Genomic DNA, 24,404 nt, shown 5'->3' on the forward strand with positions numbered 1-24,404 from the left:
CCTTTCCCAGCCAAGGTAATAGAGAAGACCGTCAACAAACAGCTGACCACCTTCCTAGAAAACAACAACCTGCTCAACCCTTCACAAACCGGATTCCGAACCAACCACAGCACGGAAACCGCCCTCATCTCAGTCACGGACGACATCAGAACCCTGATGGACAACGGTGAAACAGTCGCCCTCATTCTCCTCGACCTCTCGGCTGCCTTCGACACCGTCTGTCACCGCACCCTAATCACCCGCCTCCGCTCCACCGGGATCCAAGGCCAGGCCCTGGACTGGATCGCCTCCTTCCTCTCAAACCGTTCCCAAAGAGTTTACCTCCCTCTGTTTCGCTCAGAACCCACCGAGATCATCTGCGGCGTACCTCAAGGCTCATCGCTCAGTCCGACACTCTTCAATGTCTATATGAGCCCCCTCGCCAACATCGTTCGCAAGCACAACATCATCATCACCTCCTACGCCGACGACACCCAACTTATACTCTCCCTCACCAAGGACCCCGCCAGCGCCAAGACCAACCTACAAGAGGGTATGAAGGACGTCGCAGATTGGATGAGGCTCAGCCGCCTAAAGCTGAACTCTGAAAAAATAGAAGTCCTCATCCTCGGCAACACCCCGTCCGCCTGGGACGACTCCTGGTGGCCCACGGCCCTCGGCACCGCACCGACCCCCACAGACCACGCCCGCAACCTCGGCTTCATCTTGGACCCTCTTCTCACCATGACCAAGCAAGTCAACGCTGTGTCCTCCCCCTGCTTCCTCACCCTCCGCATGCTCCGCAAGATCTTCCGCTGGATCCCCGCCGACACTAGAAAAACCATGACCCACGCCCTCGTCACGAGCCGCCTGGACTACGGCAACACCCTCTACGCCGGGACCACAGCCAAACTCCAAAATCGGCTGCAACGCATTCAAAACGCATCGCCACGCCTCATCCTCGACGTACCCCGCAACAGCCACATCTCCGCACACCTGAGACACCTGCATTGGCTCCCAGTCAGCAAAAGGATCACCTTTTGACTTCTCACCCACGCACACAAAGCCCTCCACAACAAGGGACCGGAATACCTCAACCGACGCCTCAGCTTCTACGTCCCCACCCGCCTCCTCCGTTCCTCTGGTCTCGTACTCGCTGCCGTCCCTCGCATCCGGTGCTCCACGGCGGGTGGGAGATCTTTCTCCTTCCTGGCGGCCAAGACCTGGAACTCCCTCCCCACCAGCCTCAGGACCACCCAGGACCACTCCGCTTTCCGGAGACTCCTAAAAACCTGGCTATTCGAGCAGCAGTAACCCCCCCTTTCCCCTAGCGCTTTGAGACCCGCACGGGTGAGTAGCACGCTTTATAAATGTTAATGATTTGATTTGATTTGGTAGGTGTGTTTTTACTGTCGCTCACAGCGCTGGCAGGGGCAATGGGTGGTGCATGCTCAGTGGCCTACTTACGAGGGCCTTGGCACTTACTTTTTTTTTACAAACTAAGAACTGGTATCCACTGATGGTAAAAAGCAAAAAAACACCAAAACATTATTGCACACCCATCCACTACTCAATCACAGGCACACTGGTTGGATTTGTCACAAGGTTAAGTAAATGGTTCGGAAAAAAATAACTTTGTTCACCAATGATTTTACGAAATAAAATCTGCAGAAATCATTGCCAATAATTTAAACATTAGATCAAAAAACCATTGACTCATAGCCCGTGAGCTGTAAAGTCACTGCAGGGCACCAACATCTTTATAGTCCATTCACACACCTTTCATGCGTTACACACAGAAAACCATTCACACTGCCAGCTGTCGGTCCAAAACAATACAACACTTATATTTACAAATCACACCTTTCAATGAGTCTCATACGCCAACAGGACTAACACACCAATCACACCACCAAGCACCCAAACATCATATAACTGACAAGCACACCTCAAGCAAGTCAATACACATTCTAGCTACCGGTCACCAACTAGCCTCCAGTCGAAGAAGACCATCACCCAAGCACCAGTCTATTCACACCGCCAGCCAAGCGCCAGTCCACACACACTGCCAGCCAAGTGCCAATCCACACACACTGCCAGCCAAGTGCCAGTCTACTCACTGGAAAAAAAAAAACATTGAACATATCATAAGGCAGTAAATAACGTGCACAAATCAATACACTACTTTGAAAGACAATCACACAAAAAAGATAAAGATTCCAACATTAGTACAGCAGTCAAAAAATATTGAACAAACAGATCAAGAGTACACATTACACATTAGATGAAAAGATTACAAGATGAGTTGCTGACCAACCTCAACTCCACAAACTACAGATCTGCCAAATCTGCAACCACAATCAGAATTCACCAACAAGGCAAAGGAAATGATTGGCTCTACAATAAAAAAAGAAAAGAGAATTACAATATGAATAAAAATGATAAAATATGCAATCAAAACACAGATATTCCATTCAAAGGAGGCCTGACAAAGGCAGAAAGAAAGACACCACCAGATGGAAGTAAACCTAACCCCATTATCTGATCCCCTACCAAATAAATAACCTTATTCCCAGGCGACTCAATTGTTACCACTCTCCCTGAGGCTCAATCACTCAAAAACACAATTTGGCCCACAAGGGGTGCGACCCTTGCCCAAGAGGTCGCGCCCAACAATTTCTAAATGTAAAATCCCTGGTGTCTGAAGGTTTCAGCACCCCCCAAAGGGGCATATTGGCCAGAAAAGGGCCGAACTAGCCCCCAAGGGAGTTGAAACATAGAATGGCCCCCCAGGGGAGCGATCGTTACCAAAGGGGCCGCTAACAGCAATTTCTAAATGTAAAATTCCATGGTGTCTAAAGGGTTTACACCCCCCCCCCCTTGGGGCAGATCGGCCAAACAAAGGACCAAACAAGCCACAGGGGGCCAAAACATAGATAAAATATTATGGGCCCAAAGAGTCTCTCCATGCAATTCCTAAATAATCATCCCTGGCATCTGGTGGGTTTAAACCCACTCCCCAGGGGGGCAGATTGGCCCAAAAAAAGTCTGAACTAGGCCCCATGGGGGTCAAAACAGGGAAGATATATGTCCACTGAGGTGCGACCCTTCCCTAATTGGTTACTCCCTAAACATCAAAAAAACTAAGGGGGTTATTCTAACTTTGGAGGAGTGTTAATCCGTCCCAAAAGTGACGGTAAAGTGACGGATATACCACCAGCCGTATTACGAATTCCATAGGATATAATGGACTCGTAATACGGCTGGTGGTAAATCCGTCACTTTTCCGTCACTTTTGGGGCGGATTAACACCTCCTCCAAAGTTAGAATAACCCCCTAAATCTCTGGTGATCTGGTGAATGGGATGCCTGCTCTATGATTGTGGCCTTGCCCGCGATCTTGGAGCAGGAATCCACTTCAAACAGGCACAGGGGGGAAGGAAACCTTCTGACTTTTTCCCCTGTGTCTGTTTTTTTAAACCCCCCACCCCAGGAGAAGGATTGCCTTCGGGAGCAAATTGCTTCCAGCCTGCTCTGATGACTTCAGCATGCCGGAAGCACAGCAATGTCACCAGATCCCTGGGGGGGGGGGGTGTCGAGGGTGGCAGCAGAAGCACTTCCACTGCCATCCCCATTTGGGGGAGGGTTAAATGGGCCGACCATGGGGGTAGCACCAGCGCTTCCTTCATGGGCGGGTGCGGGTACAGAATGGTTCCGTCCTCAGCACACGCCCATCGCGACTGATGACAGAACTGTTCCATCATCAGCGCCCACAGGGTTAAGTGTACCTTAAAAATATTGTTTTAATAAAGCTGGCAATGTAGGATAAGCTTAAAATAAGGCCCTTGGATAACTAAGTGAGAAGAAACTTAATACCTTCATTCACAGTGTTAACCTTTGAAATTAGTTCAATCATATATTATTCAATTTGAGTTTTGATCTTTCACATCAATAGATTGTCTTCTACGAGGACAGGAATTTCCAGGGTCGATCCCACGAGTGCAGCAACGATGCTCCCAACCTGCAGTCTCACCTTGGCCGCTGCAACTCTATCCAAGTGGAGAATGGCTGGTGGATGATCTACGAGTACCCCAACTACAAGGGCTACCAGTACTACCTGAACAAGGGGGACTACCCTGACTACCAGCGGTGGATGGGCTACAACGACTCGGTCAGGTCCTGCCGTATGATCCAACCTGTAGGTTCTGGGGTGATTTGTTTATTCACTTCATGTTTATTTCACTTCCTGTTGCTTTGTAAATATGGTTGAACTATATTTCAACCATGTTTAAACCAAATTGGTGTGGAAAGGTTTCTGCTAAGCTGTTTGCACTTATTGGCAGCAGAGGAGCCAATATTTGAATGAGCAAGTGGTATGGGCTTACCCTGCTAAGCAGGTAGGACCCACACTTGTCAGCAGTGTGAGACATTTGCCCTGTAATATGGGTGTCTGGCCATGATAGTTCCACCTCAATGCGTTGGGTCCAGAATGTTTTTTACGGTTAAGGGGTTCACTTATAAAGTCTTTTCTGCCCCTAAAAGTTTTTGGTGGATAAAGCGGAGGTCAGGCCATTCAGTTGACTATGATCTGCTTACGTTGCCTTATGTCTGGCTGTGGTATTAGTTCTGGTTGGGATCTTGATAGTACTGTTCCTCACACTATAACTGCTATAGATGAGTGGCATGCATTGACTAAATTCAGTGGTCACCGGGGACAAAACTGCAACCCCTAGTTTACCCCTTGCAGTCCCTAGCACCGTACATATTTTCAGCCCCTTGGCCTGAGAGGTCGCAAAATAACTTCCAAGAACCCAGTGACATTGCAGCTCTACCCTTCCTCACCTTCTACCCATTTTACATTACACTAGTGGTCAATAACAAGTCATTCACTAATAGTGTAATAAAAAATGGAGCACAATGGGAGCTAGAATGGGACCTGTGCTGGCAGTTGATGTAAGTGAGTAATGATTTAAAATTAATATTGGGGATGTGCTTGAGGGTGAGAGTATGTTTGAGAGACAGGGCCTATGTATGTGTGATCATGTGTGTCTGCTTTATGTATAAGTGTGTGTATGTGACTCAAAGCGAATGAGTCACATACACACAGGTAGTGATTGAGAGTTAGTGAGGTTCATTGCCAGTAGGTGAGGATGAGTAAGAAATGATTAGAATTAGATGGTCACAGTAAGAGTCATGGCAAGTGAGAGAATAAATGAATGAGAATGAATGTGAGGAAATGTTAGAAAGCAAAATGGGCTTGAGTGAACATAGGCGAGTGACAGTGGTGAGCATAACTAAGTGAGAATGAGTGAGTAAAAGTGAGTGAGAATTAATGAGTGAAGCATGAATGGGTCATAGTAAGCATGGGTGAGTAATGCTAAGACTGAGTGAGTGTATATATGTGAATTAGTGAATAACAATAAGTGAGACTGAGTGAAAGTCAGGTAATGAGTATTAGGGTGATAGCAACTGAGTGTGAGTGTGTGAGAATTTATGGGTTGGTCTGAGTAAGAATGAATGCAAGTGATTGGGAATATCGGGGAATGAGTGAGTGAGAGTAAGAGTGAGATTAAGAGATGAGTGAGAATGAAAGAGTGCAAGTGAGTGAAAGTAAGTGTGAATGAAACTATGAATAAATGTAAGCAAGTGTGAGCAAGAATGTGTTGAATCTTACATACTGAAGGACTGGATTGGCAGCTATAATAAGGTATTAATACTGGCAAACTACCAGTAGTACTTGTCATGGGAGCACCCGTGGCATATTGCTGAGTTAACAAATTAGAGGCAATGGTTGACATTCAGGGGGACAACCATGGAAATTGTGTAAGGGCAACCATGACAAAATGCTGGCCCTCAATTACTGAAGTCATTTTTGACAGAAGAATGACCCATAGTTTATAGACAGTATTGATAGCAGAGTTCTTGCACTAGCATACTTCATGTATTTTTTAGCTAAAAAATACATGAAGTATGCTAGTGCAAGAACTCTGATATATATATATATATATATATATGTATATATATATATATATATATATATACATATATAAATATATATATGTATATATATATATATATATATATATATGGGCTCAATTCCTCGGGATGATCAGGTTTCATTGGCTTGTCATGTGTAATGAGTGTCTTTTTCAGAAGCTATGGCGTGCTAATAAATTTATGTGAAAATTGTTCTCTAAAATGCACAATTTTACTCAATTTCTTCAAAATGTTCTCAGTGCGAGAACCTCTCCTAAGGCCCTCAAGAAGACGTCAGGGTCATTCGCTTAGCTCACTAGTTATGAGTCAGGATAGTATTAAGCGCCAGCTCTTCAAAAGATCCCTAACTTAGGTGGTATCTAAAATAGACATTTGTGTGTGCCTTGTTGTTATAATAATCATGCAGTTATTATGGAACTTCAGCGATGCTTATTATAGTGATGCCATCAGGGTTAAGATAATGTGGCATGGCTTCCTGGGAGAAAAAGGGGTCAAGCATCCCATGATGCCACTTACTGTGATGTCATTAAGGTCAAAGGGTGAGTGATCTCACTTCTGCTACCCCTGAAATTCCAGTGAATCAACATCCATGGTGCCACGATTCTCACAATGTGGCTGAACATCTTGAGAACGTCACCCATTGACTTCAGCTCTTTCAGGTCTGTAATTCTTTTCAGTATGGTCTACAGCAACGGTTCCCAACCTGTGATCCGGGGACCCCTGGGGGTCCACGAAGCCTCCACAGTGGGGCTGCGATTGCCTACAAACTGAAATAATATTAACACATTAGCTTCCCAGCTTTCAGTAATGACTCAGTGTGGGGTCCCCGGATTCCAATAAAGATTCAGTGGGGGTACCCGGGTTCCAGTAACGATAAAGTAGGGGTCTATAGAAGTCAATAGGTTAGGAACCACCGGTCTACAGTGTTCTGGTTCTTATGTTGATGGAAGGCTGGTGGGGCACAGGAAGTATCAATTCCATCTAAAGAATACCTTACATGTGAGTGGCACTGCATCAACTCCAATGGTCCTTCTAAGGCACAGGTGTCTTGGAAAGTTAATTTTCCCATAAACCAGTACACTGGGAAACATATATTTCTTTAGTTAGATAATATAACTTTGTGGTTGGTGTTTCTGCTTTACTGAGCCACACCTGACCTACATGTAACAATTTAGATTCCTGAAATATAGCTCAAAGATTGATTGTTCCTGTTGCTATCAGTCTCAAACTGCACGTAATAGGTCAAATTAGCCTTTAATCCTCCAGTGGGGCCACTATATTTTTAAAGCATGGCTGCTATAAACTTTTTGTGTCAGTACTATCACTTCTCTGCAGAGCTGTCTTACCGCATTAAGGGGCAGATTTAAGAGCCCCTAGAGCCTCCTTGTGCCACATTAGCGTAATTTTCGTTTTACGCCTGAGGCCAAAATCGTTTCACCAAATTTACAAAGTGGTGCTACATTATGCCTGCGCTAGGCATATTGTTTGGAAAGGGGACGTTCCCCCTTTAGGGGGACTGAAAAAATGGTGCATAGAAATCTAAGAGATTTATTTGCATCATTTATTTTTGGCATTTTTAGGAGGCACACCATTGTTTACAATGGGCCTCAATTGGCATTGCAGGATTAGTGTCAATATATTTACGTTAATCCTGCAAAGCTCTGAACTAGCATAAATAATCTTGACGCTAGTTCCCCAGCTACCACCATGGTGTGCAGTATCATAGACACTGTGCACACATGGTGGTGTTGGGGGGGCGCTAAGGGGCGCAAAAGAAGTGGCGCTGCACTGGGTGCAGCAGCACTTTTCTTTAATTGGGCCCTTACTTCTTAGCCAGGATGCTACATAGACAGGGTGGATGAATGTTTAATAAGAAATAGGACATATACCTGTGTTGTGCCTCGCTGATCTTTACACAAGTCCTGGCGATGGCGAGAGGCCTCAGTTAGCATCCCTACCAGCACCTGATGATTGTGAGAGGTCTGTGTGCCTGTTTCCATCATCATCTTGTCTCTCTCAGTATCTACTGACGGTTGCTTCAACTGACTGGCGGTGTATGAGGTCCATATGACTCACCACATTGTCTTCAAGTGACAGAACCTCACCCTGCTGCTACCTCTTTCCTCCTGTCCTTTCACCCGTACACAATCAGCTTAACTGATGCGCATTTGTACCTTCCACAGTGCAGATCCCTGTTATCCCTTTAGGCAGGACCTTGGTGTCTGCCTCTCTTATATTCATCCGCCCCTAGAAACCACCTTGAAGAGACTTGCAACCATAAAATTTGCTTAACCCTAACACTCAGAAACGGGCATTAAGCTTGTCTTCTAAGTGGGTTTCAATTATCTCCATTAGTGCTCTCCTGTACCTGTGTGAAAGTCTAGAACACTGTTAAGTTACAGATAGGGCCAGCTCTAGGGCAGAGCTACCGGTGCAGCTAACCTCGGAGATGCTGTGTTTATAAATAATTTATGGATTTGAAAACACTTGCTGCAGAGTTCCTTGCATGTGGGACAGATTTCAGGTAACAATAAAAATGTTAAGATAACTCTGGTGCTTATGCTGCTGCTGGACAGAGATGGAGTTTTGTTTAGTGGTAGTTTTGTCTCCTCATAAAGTAGCACAAAGGATTATTATGCCTGCTCCAAAGAGACCATGCAGATCACAGCACTGCATTTATGTTGACAGCTCAATGGGTTACTGATTTTGTCATAGAGATCCTTTTGTTACTTACAATTCATAAGCCAGAATCTTTATAAAGCACAGTGACCTATGAACTGTCATCAAAGAGCTGCATGCAAACTGCAAGGCATTGGGGTGGAACCTTATGTTTTTTCCCAGTCTTTCATTATCATAATGTTGCTAAAAAGGATTTGTTTGCGTAGAAATACATTCTCATTAGTAAAGCTAACCCCAACCGGTGTGTTACTTTTAAAATCCTGAGTTTGTGCTTATCCAGAACATAAAGGGTCTGATTACAACTTTGGAGGAGGTGTTAATCCGTCCCAAATGCGACGGACATACCACCAACCGTATTACGAGTTCCATAGGATATAATTGACTCGTAATACGGCTGGTGGTATATCCGTCACTTTTGGGACGGATTAACACCTTCCTCCAAAGTTGTAATCAGGCCCATAGTCTTAAAATATGCTGTCCACAAGTATGGATAACTTGTGACTCCTACACTTTGTAATGCTCATTGTCTTATGTAACATTTCCTATAGACTGATTTACACACCTACCATTCATTGGCTCTGTATAAGGCATGTGTGAAGTAATGTGCTATGACTCCCTACACTGGTATGAGCAGTGCTACCAACCAAAAAGGTCATGGATGTGCCAAAAAAGATTACCTTACTGAGCTCCACCAGCGCTTAAGGCAGCCCTGGTTACAGAGTTACCTTTGATATGAATTCAAAAGATAATGTTGATATCATAAACAATACGTTTATTGGGCATTTTTACTGTACTGCTGACAAAAGTTGTATATATCTTTTATAAAATTGTGATAATGCTTGGGCACTCTATTTACTGCAAGTGATATATATAAAGCCTGCTCTAGGCTTAATCCTCAAACCACCTTCCCAGGAGTAAGCCTTGATTTGTTTTAAATTCACTACCTCCTTATAACCAACGCATAAACAGAAAGTAATTTGCACTTCAGTGAGCTCACAGTTGTATCTGGCTTCTGAGTTTTCAAGCACACTTACAAAATTTATCACATGGATTGTCTATCTGTCGTTGAGTCACCAAGACCCTGAGAATAACAAGACTAACATGCTTTAAGTATATGTTAATTTAAAAGACCCTTACAAGTCTGTATCTGTCAAAGGTTGTTTAACTAAATGCGAAAGGAAGAAGCATTGAACCCGGCTGGCTGACTACAATATTTAAAAGTCCACCATTTTGGCAAGCCATTTTCGATGAAAGCATTCCTGCCAAGGGAGAAATAAGAAATCATCACGGGCTAGTGATCCTGTTATGGCAGCTAGCTTAGGAAAGATGTTGTTCCTCAGAAACAATCTCCCACAGCAGGGGTTGTTTCTGAGAAAAACAGAGTCAATGGGCATGATGCACTAGGAGTTTTCTTGTTGTGCATCAGACGCATTAATTATTTTTCTTGCCTGGGATGTCGTGCTGAAATAGGGCAGATCTTGTGATTTATATAAAACAGTGGCCTTGTGAAAGGTGACCCACACTTCAAAGGTTTCTGATACTGGAGCCAGCTCAGCATCCATTTGTGAAAACATGGGTCTTAAAAAAAAATATCTTCAGAGCGCTTAATGGTGCCCGAGTGTCTGAGGCCCCAGCCTTGCTACCCAAGGGGAGCTTAGTATGCTCTCATTGTTCCTAAATGAATTTTCACACTTAGCCTTCAGCATGAATTTGGTGACTTTTGCATACTTAACATACAAGAGATAAGATCATTAACTAAGCTCATTTGAAGCAAGATAACATGAGGCAGAATGGCATCTCTTTCTTGGTAAAAAGAAGGTGTAAGTCATTTACAACCACTCTCTCCTTCAGCTAGAAGCGGACTGGGAGTTAGCAGCTCTGCCACATCAGCAACACTCACAGTTGTAAGCAACTTTAAACAACACTCGAACAGGCACAATTAAGATCAAGAAGGTTTTTTGCCTCCACTCCTGAAAAAAAAAGTTTGAGTTTCATTCCTGAGAAGGGTTTGTGTCCACCCCCAGCTCGTGCAAATCTTTCCCTACTCCTCCTTTAAAAATGATACTTTTTCAGTGTCCCCTGGATTATAGCCTCCTGACGATAGAAGCAGAGTAGAAACTATCAATTCCCTGCACTGCCATCACTCCCAAGGACAAACAACTCAGCGTGACTCCTGAACTGGGAAATCATTAGGCACCTTTGGCATCCTTTTACAAGCCCACCTGAAATCCCAGATATTTACGATTAAAGATCTGAATTATCTCAAGCCTTTATAGCAGAAATCAGGATTTCAGACTGACACCTTAGGCAAGGCTCTCACCCCCTCCCAAATTGTGACCTCTCACCAATGTAACCACATACCCTTGTCTGTCCTTGCCCTGGCATCAGCTATCTAATGGCTGAATGCCCTTAGACTGTTGTGTAGCCATTTTAGTTATAGCTCCATACACGTTATTTTAGCACACTAGGCCTGCACTGTGCACTTTAACCTAGATATATTTTATTCAGCTTTGTTTATTATTTTAACAATAGCCACATTTCGGTCTTGTTTTATTTCTCTCTATCTAGCTGTTCTTTGCCTAGGGCAGCACTGCGTTCTCAAACAAGACATTTCTTTTACTCTGTGCTTTTCTCAAGGCTGCAGTAAGATAGGTTACCGGTAAACGTGGTAACGCTTTGTCTCTGGTATTCATAGAAACATACACATCCTTATGTAGGGATATTTTCTCAGAACATCATCTGTTTTATTATAAAAACACCTCTCTGTCCCAACCTCGTTAGAGGGAGATTCCAGCCAGATGACCACAACTGTATGCTGATTGCTGAACGCTTTGCAACAGCTGCTTATGCAGACTTCATGCCTCTTGCTAGGGTATGAGGGATGATGTCTTCCCAGGGGAACCTGAAGGGCAGAACTAGAGCTTAACATGCTGTGCTCTAATATAGCCTAGGTAGGAATTATATTAATGACTCAAGTGACAATATGGTGGGTTATTTTCATGCTCTACTCTCCTTGTCACAATTGTAATCCTGTCATGCTTCATCGTCCTGGTTATTTCTGTACATGCTTTATTATCTAAGATGTAGTTGCTTCACTAAAACCTTATTAAAACATATACTGCCTCTGATTGTCCTTGTATATGTGAGACTAGTGTAAATGAGAGAAACGGATGCGATCTGAGTGACCACAATTACCCTGAGGAATTAATGTGTCATGCGCTCGGCTGCCCAATCATCCCTGCTCTTGAGTAGAGATGAGGCACTGCTAGTTAGCCAGAACAAAACCCAGATTGGACCGACAGGTGTCACCTGTAGTAGGTTAGACTCAGTCCCCCACACACCGCAGGTGATTCTGCCGCTCAAATCCAGTAGTCTCATTAGAATAATGAGAGCCTACGCAACAAGGCGCCGCCAACGTTTGGTCAGGCTCTAATTTTCAGGTCCTCCTGAGTATCTCTGTCTCACTACATACAAAGACAAGGATTTCCTTCTCAGCTAAGTAGGGAGTACCTAACTAATGCTGTAGGTTGTTCAAGCTTGAACTCTCTTAAAGGATAATCGCCATTTGGTGTCCTTTTCTCTGAATGAAACGTACCTTTAATAATGGCAAATCCACAATACGTAGCAATTGCAGTCATTATGCAACCACTCCTTACTGCACATTTACTGGCACATGGCCTAACAGCCCAGAGGTGTCCAGTCACATTTGTTGTTGAGGCTCACCCAGCCTATAGAACAGAAATTTTATATTCTTGGGTGACATTTCCAGCAGCTGATGGGAACACAAATACATTCTGCAAACGCACCTGCACAATACAGAGCATATGCATATCTAGAAATACCTCTATCTTTTCAAGAACATAATAATTGGCTTGATGGCACCCTACTCCACACAATTTTACACATTAGGTTAGGTCCTCTCAGTAAATAGTCCTACCTGGCCTTTATTGGCCACTTATACACCACACCCTGCTTCAGCGAACTTAACTGCAGCTGAAGTCCGCCACTTATATGGTGAGCTGACGGCAATATACAGACGATTAGTACAGTTTGTAATGCAAACATTAAATACAAACCCAGCATGTGCTGCTCTGGTGCAACCACATGCAGTAACGCTAGGCATTAATCTTGCGACTGTACATTCAATCATGGGTAAGGTACCCGCCAAACGAGGAGAAATTCTGTTTTGGGTAGCTCAAAAAATAAGCGCACTGGAAGCAGTACTTCCCCATACGGGACCTCAGGATAAACATAGAATATTAACTATGCGCTTGCCATTTGGGATGGTCCCCACAATAGATAACTATAATACTTGGGGCACAGTATTTGCCACGCTCTATACTACCGCACTTGCCAAGTTACCAGAAGTGTTGAAACAAATTCAAGATGAAAATGGGGCTGTCCTGGCCCTGGACTTAGGGATGCAGTTAATGGGCAATTATGCCACAGTATCCTCCATTATATTAAGTAACATTAAAGGGGAAGCAGTCGTATTAGCGCAAGGACCAAGAACTGTCAAAGATTAGCACAGAGACCTACTCTAGCATTGGTCATGCAGTCTGGGAGCCAGACCCACAAAACCACAACTACAGGGTAAATCTAATAAAGATTCTACCAAGCAAGCTCCTGAGGGTACTAAGAAATGCTGGGACAAAAAACAACAAACACCTAAAAAGAAAGGGGAGAATCTCCGCATACGGAGACCCCACAAAATAGATATAATCTCAGGAATAGAGATAATATAAAAACTCCTGACAGATATCAATATGCTGATACATGCCAATCTTGTACCTTTCAGGACTCACCGGAAAAACGCAGTGAGAGAGGTGGGCGGTCAGAGCGAAGAACTGAGTATGTGTGAACCGAGACAGGAATCACAATACTCAACAGAAGTTTCCCCAACAAAAACTACAATTTAAAAAGAAAAAAGTGGCAGCAGTTGCAGTTTCTAATGCCACTCAAGAAGAGGGCTCTATTGAAGAGCAAGAATGGGCATTAGTGCTATTAGACAGTGCAGCAGAGGTCACAATAGCTCGCCGGAATCTTCTAGAGCATCTGGAGGTGAAAGCAGCTGATGACTTCCTACAAGTAGAAGCTGCGGACATGCATGTCTCCACGCCTGATAGGGTGTACAAAGTAACGCTACAGTTAGAAGGAGACATTGAGCGCACAATCAACGCAATCTTTTGGGATCTTGTCGTAAACATATATGATATCCTAGTGGCTGAAAGGGATTGGCCACCTGAATGTGTCCGAACCTGCCTATATAGGGAAGATGTTATCAAACCTTCATTCTCACCCCTTGTTTCCTAGGATCTCGCAGAATCCTACGCCATCGATTGGGCATTGGCGCAGGCACCCACATTATATCGCAACCACGTGTGATGGTATAAAGACTTCCCCATCATTTAATCCCTATTAAAAAATCAACCCTAACCACAACCCCAATATCCAATAAAACACAATGCAAAAGCACCCGCAAAGGAAATCCTCACACAACTGGAGTACCAGGGTGTAATTGAACCCTGTGTCTCACCAATGAATAATCCCTTATTCCCAGTAGCTAAACCGGACCATTCGTATAGAATAGTCTTAGACTACAGACACTTGAACAGTCATACACGCACATACGCTATACAAAACTCACATGGCACAGCACTCATGAACAACATAGTGCGTAAAAAATACAAAACAACACTAGACATTTCCAATGGTTTCTTCTGCCAAAATATAGCACCTGAGAGTTGAGACTTAACAAGTTTCAGCACACTAGGCTCCCAGAATTTTTTTTGTTGTTTACCCCAGGGGTACAAGAACAGTCCAGGATTGTTCGCTGCTTGGGTGACTTCAATATTGCACAACATTGACCCTGAAGCATTGTCCTATGTAGATGATATTAATCTCATGGATGATGAATTGCTGCGACAGGTAGCCTACATTGTTGTGCGATTTGCCGAGTTCGGTTACAAATTCAATTTTAAAAAAACAAAAATAGCCTTCCTTAGCATCCTGTTTTTGGGATATGAGCTATCAAGTGAAGAAAAGAGCATAGCGCCACAATTCTTGGAAAAATGAGCATAGTTACAACCTCCAAATACAATTAAAAAACTCCAATCGCTATTGGGTTTCCTTAATTTTGACAGAACTTACATTACTGGTTATGCATTGCGCATAAAACCTTTATATGACTTAATACGTCCTGATTTTTCAAGTAACTTTTGGACAGTCGAACACACACTCATTCTCAGAGCTTCACAAACAGACATGCTTGCAGCACAACAGTTATACACAAGGAACAACAAAAAAAATCTGGTCATCAGAGTAATTGCTGGTGCCATTGGTTTCACCTACGTAACTTTCAATAAGAGTGACACAGTCCCGATTTTCTACAAATCACAATCGTATTCAGCCGCAGAACAACGCTCTGCTCCTATTGAGAAAATTCTCACTGCTGTTCAGATGGCAGTCATTAAAGAAAGACCACTAGCCCAAAGCAAACACATTATTGTTGTCTCTCCAATCCCGACCCTTAAGGCTGTTACCAAAGCCAGCATTCCTAACGCTAAAGCATTACATTCACGTTGGATTCAATGGGCAACGTCTTTGACAGCCGCTGATGTTGACTACATTTTTTTACCAAAATTACAAACTCAAGAATTTTTGCAATGTGAACTAGAATACCCAGTTCCAGCAAATACACTGCCTATTGATCAATATGAAAGAGTCATGTACATCAATGGTTCTGCACAACCTGCAATTGGCACAAAACATCAATACTCCACTGCTTGTGCAGTCGTAAGTGGCTACATGGAGGATAATACATTTTGTCCCCAACATACATACACGCAAATCGTAGGGGATTGCACAGCACAACTAGCAGAGCTAAAAGCTCTGATGACGGCACTGGAACATACGGATCCTGCACAGTTAACACTAAGGGGGTCATTCTGACTCCCGCCGGCCGCGGTAACCTCAGGGCCGGTGGGAGCCGCCAGAATACCGCTGCGCGGTCAGAAGACCGCTGCGGTTATTCTGAGTTTCCCGCTGGGCGGGCGGGCGACCGCCAGAAGGCCGCCCGCCCGCCAAGCGGGAAACCCCCTTACACGAGGATGCCGGCTCCGAATGGAGCCGGCGGAGTGGAAAGGGTGCGACGGGTCCAGTTGCACCCGTTGCGATTTTCAGTGTCTGCATGGCAGACACTGAAAATCTTGGTGGGGCCCTGTTACGGGGGCCCCTGCAGTGCCCATGCCATTTGCATGGGCATCTTGGTGGGGCCCCCAGGGGCCCCACGACACCCCTTACCGCCAACCTGTTCCTGGCGGCCAAAACCGCCAGGAACAGGATGGCGGTAAGGGGGTTGGAATCCCCATGGCGGCGCAGCAAGCTGCGCCGCCGTGGAGGATTCCCCAGGGCAGCGGGAAACCGGCAGTACACCGCCGGTTTCCCGTATCTGACTGCGGCTGTACCGCCGCGGTCAGAATGCCCATGGGAGCACCGCCAGCCTGTTGGCGGTGCTCCCGCGGTCGTTGGCCCTGGCGGTTGTCTACCGCCAGGGTCAGAATGACCCCCTAATTGTTTGTGATTCGTACTATTGTGTCCAGTCCTTCCGTGAATACCTGCATTACTGGCACCAGAATGGGTTTAGAGATTCTAAAGGCAACACCATCAAACACAGACTTCTGTGGGAGAAAGTAGCAGATCTGAAGGAAATGCTACCAAACGTCCATGTTGTACGTACACTTGGAAACCAGTGCGTTGGAATACATTTTGCTGGAAATACACTGGCTGATGAAGCCGCCAAATCAGTAGTGGCTACCACTGCTGTTGCTGCAGTAATCCATTCTAGAACAAAACCGGACAATGACATATGGGCTGCTGTGAAAGCTACGGCTGAAGGCACGCCCTTCCCAAAAGCATTTCCTGCTAAATATTCCTACCGAATGGGAGGCTGCCTTGAAGCCAAAGTAAAGATACCAGGCGTGGGGTTTGAGTAATTCCCAACAAAGATATAAGATCAGAGTTGATTAAGCAGCGCATGAGGGGGTTGCATCTGCCCAGGCTGGTGTGGTGGCTATGATATCATTGTTGCAAGCACGTTATGGTGGCCAGGTCTATACAAACAGGCCAAGCAGTATGTCCTTTGTTTTGACATCTGCCAGCAAATTAAGGGATTCTCAATCAAACATCCACCGCAGACACCCCTCCTAATTTCCAACAAACCATTACAATGTGTGTACTTGGAACATTGTGGTCCCCTAACACCGGACAGTGCATACAAATATATTTGTTGCTGTTGACTCTTGCTCCAGATTGCTATTGGTGTGGCCACAACTCTCTGCTGATGCTCGGACTGTTATTAAAGATTTGTGAGTCTTTATCGGTACATATGCAGTTGCGGCTTTCCACTCGGACCAGGGCCCTGCTTTCACCCCAAGGGCATTCAGAGATGCCATGGCTTCGTTAGGGGTACAACTCCATTACTCGTCTCCATTTTCATCCCAAGGGAAATATGGGGTCATTTTGACCTCAGCGGTCTTTTTTAAAGACCGCTGAGGGACCGCCGTGCGGAAGACCGCCAGTGGTGGCGGTTTGCCGCTTGGCCTATTATGACCGTTGGCAGCTCTCCGTCCTTTTACGGATGGAGAGCCGCCAACAGCCATACTGGCGGGAGGCGGGGAAGTGGTCCTGTGATTCGCTGTGGTGGTGTTCTGTTGGCGGTGTGGTATCGGCGGAGCTGCCCCCATGGCTCCCGTCCCCTCCCGGAGGATCATCGGACCAGGTAAGTCGATCGTCCATGAGGGGAGGGGGTGGGGGGGTGTTGTGTGTTGTGTGTTTTGTGGGTGCATGGGGGTGTGTGTGCGTGTATGTAGAGGGGGTGTGTGAGTGTGTGTATGCTTGCGGGGGTGTTGTGTGTATGGGAATGAGTGCGTGTATGTCTGTGGGTATGTCTGTATAGATGTGTGCGTGTATGTTTGAATGTGGGTGTGCGTGTCTGACTGTGTGTGTGGATGTAGGCATGTATGTCGGCGTGTGTGCTTGTAAGTGTGTAGGTGGTGCCTGCGTGCGTGTTGTGTGGGTATGGGTGATGTGATGTTGGGGGTCGGGGTGGGGAGGGGGGGCCCTGCCACCTTTGGGGGGTGGCAGGGGTGGTGGGGGGTAGGGAAGGGAGTCAGGTGGGGGGTGGGGGAGACCCCTATCAGTGCCAGGGAAGAAATTTCCTGGCACTGATAGTGCTTACCGCCATGGATTTCATGGCGGTTCAAACCTCTGGAAATCCACGGCGGTAAGCCGGGTCCAAATACCGCCAGCGGTCTAGTGACGGCCGGCGGCTGGAGACCCAGGTCTCTAGCCCAGCGGTCGTCTCCGCCCTGGTGGGCGGAACAGAGAACCGGCGGATGACCATGGCGGTAACCACCATGGTCATAATTCCACAAGGTAAGACCGCCAGCCTGTTGGCGGTCTTACCACCGGTTCTCCGCCTTCCGCCAGGGTCATAATGACCCCCATAGTGTTGTGGATCAACAAAACCGTGATTTGAGGCAGTCCTTAACAGCCAGAGTCTTAGGTACGGGTCATAGTTGGCTTAACCACCTGTATGGAGTCCAGAGAGCACTCAATCTGCCTAGAAGGTCCCTGGGGGGGTCGTACTTCATACGAGTACCTGTTCGAAACTTGAATGTATGTTCCAGATCTTGATGGTCCTGGCGTGGAGGTGGAAGAAACACTTTTTGACATAAATGAATGTGTCACTGTCTTGCAGGAATTACAACAGCTCTGTGATGACAATGCTTCTGCCAGTGCTGCCTCCACAGGAATTAAGGATGTACCAGTAACCTCTACCGGCTAGATTCCTAAAGTTGGTGATCTAGTACGTGAAAAAGTTGCTGTGAAAAAGGAGTTTGGTCCTTCTTATCGTGTACCAGTCCCAGTCTTGGGAATACATGGTTCCAGAATTGTCATTCTACCACCGTTGGCTGGTGCTGAAGAAAATCGCTTTGTATCTATCGAAAATGTCAAGTTACACCATGTGGCCGATACTGCACAGCAGACCAAGAGGAGCAGCCAGTAGTTCATGAATCCCTCTCACTACTGGTCAAGGGGTCCCTCTACAAGTTTTGAGCAGCAATGCTGACACCTCTTTGAGCTTTGGGAGAGTAGAAAATGATCTTACATTAGTTCCACTAACATCTGTTACAACAAATAATACTGAAAGTACTGATTTGACACAACTTCAACACAGACGGATGGCGTCATTTACTATGAACCACCATGGGAGACCCCTACCAGTTCTCCTTCTACAAATACGGCTTCAGCTTTTGCACAAACTGCTTCTGTATAATTTGCCAACGCCAATGACACTTTTTTGGACTCATTTGCCTCTTCTACATCTGAACTGCCAAAAACACGTGAGCAGATAAACTGCCTTAAAACAAATTACTTTATTTTCCCAATTAACTATCTGTGGCTTTCCTCAACTGTACTAGCTTTCCTCCTTTGGATTGGCTTTGTCATAACATTCTTTCTATTAATACATGGTCATTTTCTTCCTGAAAGATCAACAGTTGAACTGGTGGATGAGGTCCTAAAACCCAATTTTTCTTCTCACAAGGTCCGTGGAGACTTGTCTTTCATGAACATTTCTGCTATACCAATTCCTGATGGGATCATTTGCGATAAAGTTACATTTGATATCTACGGCCCGACAGAGGTCATTCAAGTACCATATGTGTTTAAACTTTCAATGAACAATGTAATAATACCCAGAGTTGTTTCTGATGACTGGGATGTGAAAACTGTTGATTCTACTATGCCTGAATAGCAGTATTTCAATGTATTTGAGAGTGAAGATGTTTATCAATCTAAAGAGAATTATGGTGATATGTTTTGCTATAATTATTATGGGCACCATTTCATTCACAGAGCAAGTACCCCAAAGACTATTTTTAATTATACACAATGGGAACATTGTCCAACTCCACCACAAGGGAGTTCTAAAACACATTCTGAAAAGTTTGCATATTTTTCTGGGCACAATGGTAAAAATGCTGAGTCCTATTGTTTTAAATTGCCATCAATGGAAAATGTACACATATTATTGACAGATACGAAATTAATTTATTTCTTTGTTACCCGTTGGCTATAGAAAGCTATGAATATTGGCTGAAGTTGATTGACTTAAAAAGTGTGTGAGGAACTAGAAATTGGCAAATAAGGGGGAAGGAAGCTTTATTTAGAGCATGCCTGATACCTGTTCAAATGATATTTTTAAATGAAACTGTATAACAAACTAGTTGTTTTGCACTGAGCAAAAATTAAGGATTTGAATGCGCCCAGTATTCCTACCCCTGAAAATCTTTACAAATGGCAAAAGTATATAAATGTAACAGAAGATCAGCTTGATGAATGGGTCCAGAATGGCACGTATAATGCTTCACTGTCACGTCCTGGCAGGTGGTTATTTTGGCCAATACATACCAATGGGTATCATAAATGTTTTATAAACTCCACGGGGTTTTAGAACAAGTAGGCCGGACCCTCGCGTATGTCATTCAAACATGTGGGTATAGTAACAACACACAGTGTAGGGAAACTATGCCAGCAATGGTTAAAGAGTTCCTCACTGGATGCTGTTAGGGAACACCTCAGTCTCCTGTCTAATAACACTGACTTACAGGACTCAGAAAACAATGCAGAAAGCGCTTCTTATACGCACTCTATAATGAAATTTGGAAGCTTTCCCAACAAGAAGCCGCTGCCCGGTTAAGGCAAATAGACCAGGAAAACTTACAGAAGGCATTAGCTGATGTAGATAATGGGATAAATACCCTGCCCAACTCGATATACACCTTAAACAACATTGTCTCTTCGGCAATAGACATAATACAAAGTGATATGTCTTCTTTACACCATGGACAGAGTCAATTAAGGTCCATTATGCAGTTGGGTTGGACACTTCAAACATTGAAGGCAGGTCGCTTTCCCTGGCAACATGTTAGCACAAGGGATATATTTTCCACATTTAATTTAACGTGAAAACAACAACTAATGGCTAAGAAAGAAGCAACATGTCATGTTAAACATCGAAAAGTTTAAAAAGTTGCCTTTTACTGTGGCTGAAATACCATCTGCTGAGTGGTTAATACACGGGGTCATTAATCTGCCTATTTCAACACTTCAATTAACGTCCTGTTTAAAACACATTCCAGTAGGCAGATATGAAATGCTGAGAGATAGTTACATCCATGAGGCGTGGGAGCTGCTCTTCTCGTACAAATGTCTCAGTGGCATGAAAGAGGTCTTTCTTAGTGGCAGTGAATGTGAGACTTCTGTCAGCCATTCAATGGTTTGTAAACAGCTGTCCTTGCACGGGGCATGTAACGCTCCCGCAGCAAATGTGGCTTATCTGAAGGGAGTTCCAGCCCCCTTGATTAGACCTGCATTCTAGGTGCTTTCAAATGGCAGCTATGTTCTCCTCAATAGTGGAAACTGTTGTGGGATGCGAGCCGGAACAGTTTATGTTGTTTCGGTCTCTCAGATTGTTACATGCTGCAGGAATGTACTTTTTACTCCAACACGACAGATGGAAGTAGCTGAGATTTGGCCCCATATTGCTACTTCAAATGTGAATTTTGACAAGTTGAGCAGACTCAGGGGGTCATTTCAAGTTTGGCGGGCGGCTCCGCGGTCAAAAGACCGCGGAGGCCATTCAGACTTTCCTGCTGGGCTGGCGGGCGCCCGCCAAGGGAGCGCCCGCCGGCCCAGCGGGAAAGGCCCTGCAACACAGAAGCCGGCTCCGAATGGAGCCGGCGGTGTTGCAGGGGTGCGACGGGTGCAGTTGCACCTGTCGCGATTTTCACTGTCTGCTATGCAGACAGTGAAAATCATGCTGGGGCCCTGTTAGGGGGCCCCTGCACTGCCCATGCCAGTGGCATGGGCAGTGCAGGGGCCTCCGGGGGCCCCACGACACCCGTTCCCGCCATCCTGTTCCTGCTGGTAAAAACCGCCAGAAACAGGCTGGCGGGAAGGGGGTCGGAATCCAGCGCCGCCATGGAGGTTCAGCCCAGCCAGGGGAAATCCGTCGGGAAACCACCGGATCCCCTTTTCTGACCACGGCTTTACCGCCGCAGTCAGAATGGGCAGGAAAGCACCGCCAGCCTGTTGGCGGTGCTTTCCGTCGTTCACGGCCCTGGCGGGTTTTACCGCCAGGGTCGGAATGACCCCCTCAATGCTTTATTGTTCCAAAACCATGTGGCGCTCACATCTGCATGTGAGACCTACGCACTTCAGGTGGCAAGGTCATCAGCAGAGATACAGTCCCTTTTAAGTAATAACTTTCCGAGACACTTTCTAAAGCTCGTGGGACAGATATTTAATGCGCCCAGTACTACGGGAATCGCAAATTTCTTTAAGGCTGTTGGTTCTGGTTTTGTTCACACCTTCTCCGCTATATTCGGTTTAACACCATCAGCCATCCACTCAATATTCTCCAGTATTTTTGAGGGATTTCCGATAACTTTGGCTTTAATAGGTGGCAACTTGCTATTGCTACTTTTTCTGTGCAATGGCTGTCCTGCCGCAACAAGGAGTAATGAAAGCGCTCCCACCAGCATAGCTGTGTCGTAAATGCATGATGCTGTACTTCGGAGCAACACTCCTGGAGCAAATGGAGTGTGACTGGTCTCTGTCATTCAGACCAATTTTGCAATGTGTGCAGCCCTTGTTTCGGTGCCTCTGGTGCTTGTTCGAACATGCACTGAAAGTTTGCCTGCTAGACAGTGCTTGCTTTCATTGGGCACTGATCTGTTGATGTTCTCACTGACGGCTCATTGCGAGACATGCACATTGAGGGTGCGTTTGCTACGGGAAGCTGCTTATGATTTGCCCTTCATGGGGGATGCAGGTTGAACTCATAATTGGGCACACCACGGAATGCTGCTGCCTTGGCTGACGCCCAGGTTTTGGGACACAATTTCTCCTTGGTTTTCCTTGGCGATGAACTTCCTACTTTACCACCTGCTGAAGTCGAAGATTCCCTGTCTTCAATTATGCGATTCGATTGGCTACTTCCAAAATGACTCTGACTCTTGAAAATCGCCCTTTTTACGCCACAAATTAACAGTTTTAAATTCCCCTTTTATATATGCTCAAGTGTCTTTTAACTTGTCATTATTGACATTCTTATATCTATATATATCTTAGGTTGAATTTTAGTAGCTATTATATATAATTAGGCTTTGAACCACCTTTGAACCGGCAAGGGGAGGGTGTTGTGTAGCCATTTTAGTTATAGCTCCATCTACGATATTTTAGCACACAAGGCCAGCTGTTGTGCACTTTAAGCTAGATATATTTTATTCAGCTTTGTTTATTATTTTAACAATAGCCACATTTCGGTCTTGTTTTATTTCTCTCTATTTAGCTGTTCTTTGCCTAGGCCAGCACTGCGTTTTTAAACAAGACATGTGCTTTTCTCAAGGTTGCAGTAAGATAGGTTGCCGGTAAACGTGGTAACGCTTTGCTTCTGGTATTCATTGAAACATACACATCCTTACATAAGGACATTTTCCCAGAATATCATCTGTTTTATTATAAAAACACTTCTCTGTCCCATACACGTTAGAGGGAGATTCCAGCCAGATGACCACAACTGTATGCTGATTGCTGAACGCTTTGCTACAGCTGCTTATGCAGACTTCAGGCCTCTTGCTCACGTATGAGGGATGATGTCTTCCCAGGGTAACCTGAAGGCAGAACTAGAGTTTAACTTGCTGTGCTCTAATATAGCCTAGGTAGGAATTATATTAATGACTATTAGAAATATGATAGCGTTATTTTTATGCTTCACTCTCCTTGTCACAATTTTAATCCTGTCATGCTTCATCCTCCTGGTTATTGCAGTACATGCTTTATTATCTAAGATGCAGTTGCTTCATTAAACCTTTATTGAAACATATACTGCCTCTGATTGTCCTTGTATATGTGAGACTTCAGTAAATGAGAGAAACGGATGTGACCTGAGTGACCACGATTTCCCGGAGGAGTCAATTGTGTCATGCGCTCGACTGCCCAATCATCCCTGCTCTTGGGTAGAGATGAGGCACTGCTAGTTAGCCAGAGCAAGACTCGGATTGGGCCAACATGCGCACCTGTAGTGGGTTAGACTCAGTCCCCCACACCGCAGGCGATTCTGCCACTCAAATCCAGTAGTCTCATTAGAATAATGAGAGCCTACGCGAGAAGACCATTATAGGCTCTGTAAGTCATAAGTGTACCAATACAAGTGATTAAGAACTGATATCCAGTGACAATTCATGGTGTAATTGTCATTAAGGAGATGTACTCAACCCCTCTTATTCCACTGTTTTTTCTTTGATGTAACTTTTATGAGTAGATACTAAAGTGTAGCTTCAATGTGAACGAGATAATGCAATGAATAAATTAATCAGTCTCTCTCTGTATGAATATCCCTTTGACCTTAATAGGCCACATGCCACTGGTAAAAATGCTAAAAGATGGGTATATGTATTTCATGGTGTGCTGTCCTTGCTGCCCTAGCCAATTTTTCGGAAACTCGATTGCATGTTGACCACCGAACTATGGGCTGGCCGCTGCTCCATATTTGAAATTGTAGCCTTAAACTCCAATTGGAGCTTAAACAGGCTTTCCCGATCAGATTGCAAATGTTGTCTAGGATCCCAGCTGCACTATCTACCGAAGTGGCTGCAGGAAACACCTAATCAAGAGCATGGT

General features: G+C 45.1%; 1 protein-coding gene across 2 annotated transcripts in view; it reads left to right on the forward strand.

The window, feature by feature from the left end:
- LOC138285691 (gamma-crystallin A-like) overlaps positions 1–24,404 on the forward strand; it is a 62,850-nt gene that overhangs the window by 12,064 nt on the left and 26,382 nt on the right. Inside the window, exons 2-3 of one of the 2 annotated variants that reach the window (XM_069225957.1) lie at positions 3,934–4,176; positions 18,415–23,598. In XM_069225957.1, coding sequence (XP_069082058.1) covers positions 3,934–4,176; positions 18,415–18,501 — 330 coding nt within the window. In that variant the 3' untranslated portion in view covers positions 18,502–23,598. Of the gene's footprint in view, positions 1–3,933; positions 4,177–18,414; positions 23,599–24,404 lie in introns of those variants that run through there. The other variant, XM_069225958.1, reaches the window with a different exon arrangement.

Source organism: Pleurodeles waltl, chromosome 3_1, assembly GCF_031143425.1.
Source record: "Pleurodeles waltl isolate 20211129_DDA chromosome 3_1, aPleWal1.hap1.20221129, whole genome shotgun sequence".
Classification (NCBI taxonomy): Eukaryota; Metazoa; Chordata; class Amphibia; order Caudata; family Salamandridae; genus Pleurodeles; species Pleurodeles waltl.